This window comes from Chiloscyllium plagiosum, chromosome 4 (genome assembly GCF_004010195.1).
Source record: "Chiloscyllium plagiosum isolate BGI_BamShark_2017 chromosome 4, ASM401019v2, whole genome shotgun sequence".
Lineage (NCBI taxonomy): Eukaryota > Metazoa > Chordata > Chondrichthyes > Orectolobiformes > Hemiscylliidae > Chiloscyllium > Chiloscyllium plagiosum.
In genome coordinates, this window is record NC_057713.1 from 109,317,744 (window position 1) to 109,322,733 (window position 4,990).

Below are 4,990 nucleotides of genomic sequence, written 5' to 3' on the forward strand. Positions count from 1 at the left end.
CGCTCCGAAAGCTAGTGTGCTTCCAATTAAACCTGTTGGACTATAACCTGGTGTTGTGTGATTTTTAACTTTGTACACCTCAGTCCAACACCAGGATCTCCGAATCATATATATTTATACACATATTAACTCAGGAGTCCCTGTCCAGAGCCCAGGGCTCAAGAAACCTAACCATCTTGGTCAAACAAACGCCCTAGTTAAGATAGCTGACAAATCCTTATCCAAATAACTAAAGTAGGGCTACCATAAGTTATAAAAATGGTCTGTTGTGTGGTGCACCATGTTTGTTAAAAAATCCAAGGGAATGTGCTCCATCACTAATTTCCACCATCCCAGCAAGCCTGACAGGTTCTCAGACACCCAGTTCATCAGAATATTTTTCCGTACACAGTATGCGAGAATATTAAATAGATTTTTCCCATGTCTGTCTAAAGATGGTAAATTCGGTAGGCTTCAGAGGAGAGATAGCGGGTCTACTTTGACTTCGGTCCTCAATACCTTCCCTATCTCTCCCGCAACAGCGCTTCAATAAACACGGAACCTGCGGCATGTCCAGAAGCAATGGGTAAGGATACCTACACTTATTTTACTTTTGGGGCACACTGAAGATGCCCCTTTTTTAAACTTCGCCAGATAAGCCCTGTGCAGAACCTTTAACTGAGTAGCGATGTCTTATTACAGATTGAAATCTTTCGAGCATTCTCCAATATATTCTCCTATGTTTCAGAAGAGATCTCCACTCCTAGGTCTTGCTCCTAGACCTCACACAACCGGTTAATATCCTGCCACCCAGCAGGCGATAGAGGGCACCAACCGAAAGGGTGCTTGTGGAACGGAGCAACAGCCTCTCTGTATCGGGCTTATACGACTTAGTGAGAAGCGTGGTCTTCTTCTGGATGAAATCCCTAACCTGAAAAAAAAGGAAAAGATCTCTGCTGGGCAACCCGTATTTGCGGCTCAGTTGCTCAAAAGACATCATAATCTCCCCTTTAAACAAGTCTCCCAACTGGAAACTCCTCTCACTGCCCATAGTTTGAACCATGAGTCCATCATCCTTGGTTAGAACCCTGGCATGCCAACTATAGGTGTAAGTGGTGAAGTCTTGGATAAACAACCCTCACTCTGACGCATCACCCTCCATGCCCTGACTGTACTAATGACAATGGGGTTCCGGCAGTGGTCCATAACTGTCCTCATCTTATCCATGAACAACAGGTTAATAAGAGGGCACTTTGCCTGGGAGGCCTTGATATCCGACCATATTGAGTTCAGATCATTACCTACCCAATCGCAGACAAATGACAGCAGGGAGCTCAATTGATACCTCCTGATGTCTGAGAAATCAACTCCTCCCCATCTTTGAGGCAACTGCAATTTCGTAAGCTTGATGAGGGGCCGCCCAAAATGCCAGACAAAGGAAACAAACCATCCCATAAGTTTCTACAGCGTTGACCTGGGAAACATTATGGGGAGCATATGAATGGGATAAAGCAAACGAGGAAGAACATTCATCTTAATGAGAGATCTTCAGCCTAACCATGAAATTGGAAGAGCCTCCCATCTCTGGAGATCCTGCCTAATATTGTCAAGCAAGTGAGCAAAGTTAGTCCGAAATAACTGAGCAAACTTGGGGGTAATAAAAATGCCTAGGTATCAGAACCCTGGCTGTGACCACTTAAAAGGGAACTTAGGGTCATCTACAACTTCTGGCACATTCTTGAGGTTCCCCAAAGGCATAGCCTTTGATTTTGCAAAGTTATCTTATATCCTGAAATGGCCCCAAATTAATTGATGCATTGTATCAAATGGGGTACGGAGAGCATCGGGTTCGCTAAAAACAGAAGGACATCATCCGCATACAGTGCAATCTTGTGTGCCCTCAATCCCACTTCCAGAGCAGTTATGTGGACATTCTGACGAATGCCCTCTGCCAGCGGCTGTCACTAATGTAAACAACAACGGTGAAAGGGGGCAGCCTTGACGACTACCCCATCAATCCTAAAATTCCCAAACTTCATCCCATTGGTGATGACCGCAGCCAGAGGGTGGCGATATAAAACCTCCACCCACCCCAAACCATTCTAAGACATAAAATGGATACAGCCAGTTGAACCCGGTCAAATGCTTTCTCTGCATCTAAGGAAACCACCAACCCCTGAATTGATCATTGCTGACAAACGCGGACTATATTCAGCAACCTTCTAATATTATTGGAGGACCAACAGCCCTTTATAAAGCCTGTCTGGTCCGCTTTAACAATATGGGGCAACATCTTTTCCAATCTCAGCGCCAGGATCTTAGACAGAATCTTGAAATCTGAATTTAATAGAGTGATGGGCCTGTATGAGGCACAATCCTCAGGAACCTTCTCCTTCTTAAGAATTAAGGAAATATTAGCTTCTCTCAAAGATGGTGGCAAGCATTCATGCACATAGGAGTGATTGTACATCTCCAATATCGGCCCTAACAGAGTCCCTATAAACTCCTTATAAAACTCACCTGGGAGACCATCAGGGTCAGGCCCTTTCCCACTCTGAAGTTGCCTAGCTGCCTCCTATATTTCCTGAACTGTCAAGGGGGGCATTAAGGAGAGAGACCTGGTCCAAGGTTACCCCTGGGAGGTTAAAAATGTGTTGATGGAAAAGCGCAGCAGGTCAGGCAGCATCCAAGGAGAAGGAGAATCGACTTTTTGGGCATAAGCCCTTCTTCAGAAGCCCTCCTGAAGAAGGGCTCATGCCCGAAACGTCGATTCTCCTTCTCCTTGGATGCTGCCTGACCTGCTGCGCTTTTCCAGCAACACATTTTTTTTAATATAGATATTTTTATTAGAAATTTAACATTTTTACAAGTTTACAAAAATAAACAAAACTCTCAGATATAAACATTGATATACAATTAGCTCAAATATACAATAGCCAAAATTTAACAAAAAACAAAACAAAAAAAACTGAAAAAAAGAAAAAAAATGACAAACAAAACTCAACTATCTACTAATCTAACCTACAACTAACCAGAGTGTTTATTTAAGTCTCTTACATGCTCGGAATGTGTCAGCATCAGATGTAATAAAACCCGTATTCGTGCGGGATTCCTCTCCCGAGGGGCCCGGACCAGCCAGGTTTGTAATCTCAATTAAATAAAAGCCCTTGTTAGGATAGCCGAAATATCTGTATTTATGTAATTCAAAAAGGGCTGCCATATTTTATAAAATAATTCGGTCTTTCGGTGCACCATATTTGTAAGGAAGTCAAGGGGAATACATTCCATAATTAGTCTGTGCCAATTTGAAAGTCCAGGGGGGCCCTCAGCCACCCAGTTCACCAAAATATTTTTCCTTGCACAGAAAGAAAGAATAGAAAATAGTCTCTTCACGTACGTGACCAGGGAGGGAAAGTTCGAAAAGCCCAAGAGGAGAGATAAGGGTCTACTTTAATTTCCGTTCCTAAAATTTCTGTCAGGGTACTTGCTACCTTAGCCCAATATCTACGGATCTTATGACAGGTCCATAAGCAATGTACAAGAGTGCCCACCTCTATTTTGCATTTAGGACACATTGGAGATGCTCCTGCCTTAAATTTTGCCAATCGAACCGGTGCTATATGGGCCCTATGAAGTATCTTCAGCTGGATAGCCTGGGTTCTGTTACAAATAGTAATTCTTCTAGCATTTTCCCAGATATCATTCCACGTTTCTGTGGAGATTTCTAGTCCCAGATCCTGAACCCATGTTTTAAGCAGATTATCCATATCTCCCGATACTTCATCATGTAGTAAATGATAAATATTACTGACGGAAGATACCCCCACTGGTCGTAGGACACTACATTCTCTATCGGATTTATAAAGACTATCTAATAACGTAGTCTTCTTCTGTATAAAATCTCGAATTTGGAAGTATCGAAAGAGGTCTCCATTGGGTAATCCGAATTTCTGACGCAGCTACTTAAAAGACATCAGGACCCCATCTTTAAATAAATCCCCAAGACATGAGATACCCCTGGATCTCCAGAGTTTAAAAGTGGCATCTGTTAACCCCGGTTGGAATCCCCATGCTCCCACTATCGGTGCATAGGGGGATGTTTTATGTGAATTACCCTCATTTTGCCGCATTATATTCCAAGCCCTGATTGTATTTAGTATTATAGGGTTTTTACAGTGATCTGTAATGATTTTCCTCTTGTCTGAGAATAAAAGGTTAATAAGTGGGTATTTTACTTGAGAAGCCTCGATGTCCAACCAGATTGAATGTGGATCAGACAAGACCCAATCAGCTATATAACTTAATAGGGAACTTAATTGATATTTCCGAAAATCTGGGAAGTCCAATCCACCCCTTGCCTGTGGAAGCTGTAGCTACTTCAGCTTAATGAGGGGCCGCCTATAATTCCAGATAAAGGAACTCAGCCAACCGTATAATTTACATAAAGCCATCCTCGGCAGCATCACCGGAAGCATTCTCATAGGATATAGGAGACGGGGCAGGACATTCATTTTGATTAATGCTATTCTACCCAACCAGGAAATTGGCAGGTCTCCCCATCGCTGGAGGTCCTGCCTTATCCTTTCCAATAAATACACAAAATTAGCCTTATACAACTGACCAAATACTGGAGTAATAAAAATGCCTAAATATAAGAAACCCTCCAGGGACCAGCGAAAGGGAAAAAGGGAACCGTCCGCTAAGCGGGGTATCACAGCAAGGCCACCCATTGGCATAGCCTCCGATTTTGAAAAATTAATTTTATAGCCTGAGAATGCACTAAATGTATTAATAACTTGGATTAAGCGAGGTATGGACATCAAAGGGTTACTGAAGAATCGAAGAACATCATCTGCATAAAGGGTAATTTTATGTCTACCTGTACCAATCCTTGGGGCCACTATACTAGGATCAGCTCGTATAGCTTCTGCTAGTGGTTCAATTATTAGCGTGAATAACAATGGCGAGAGGGGACATCCCTGACGGCAGCCACTACCCACACTGAAGCTAT

The 4,990-nt window shown here is 42.9% G+C and overlaps 1 protein-coding gene across 7 annotated transcripts in view; it reads right to left on the reverse strand.

Annotated features, from left to right (window-relative positions):
• sugct (succinyl-CoA:glutarate-CoA transferase) overlaps window positions 1-4,990 on the reverse strand; it is a 438,232-nt gene that overhangs the window by 286,170 nt on the left and 147,072 nt on the right. The window contains exon 11 of one of the 7 annotated variants that reach the window (XM_043688918.1): window positions 57-910. The exons of the other annotated variants lie outside the window; for them this stretch is intronic. Coding sequence (XP_043544853.1) covers window positions 775-910 — 136 coding nt within the window. The 3' untranslated portion in view covers window positions 57-774. Of the gene's footprint in view, window positions 1-56; window positions 911-4,990 lie in introns of those variants that run through there. 7 annotated transcript variants of the gene reach the window in all.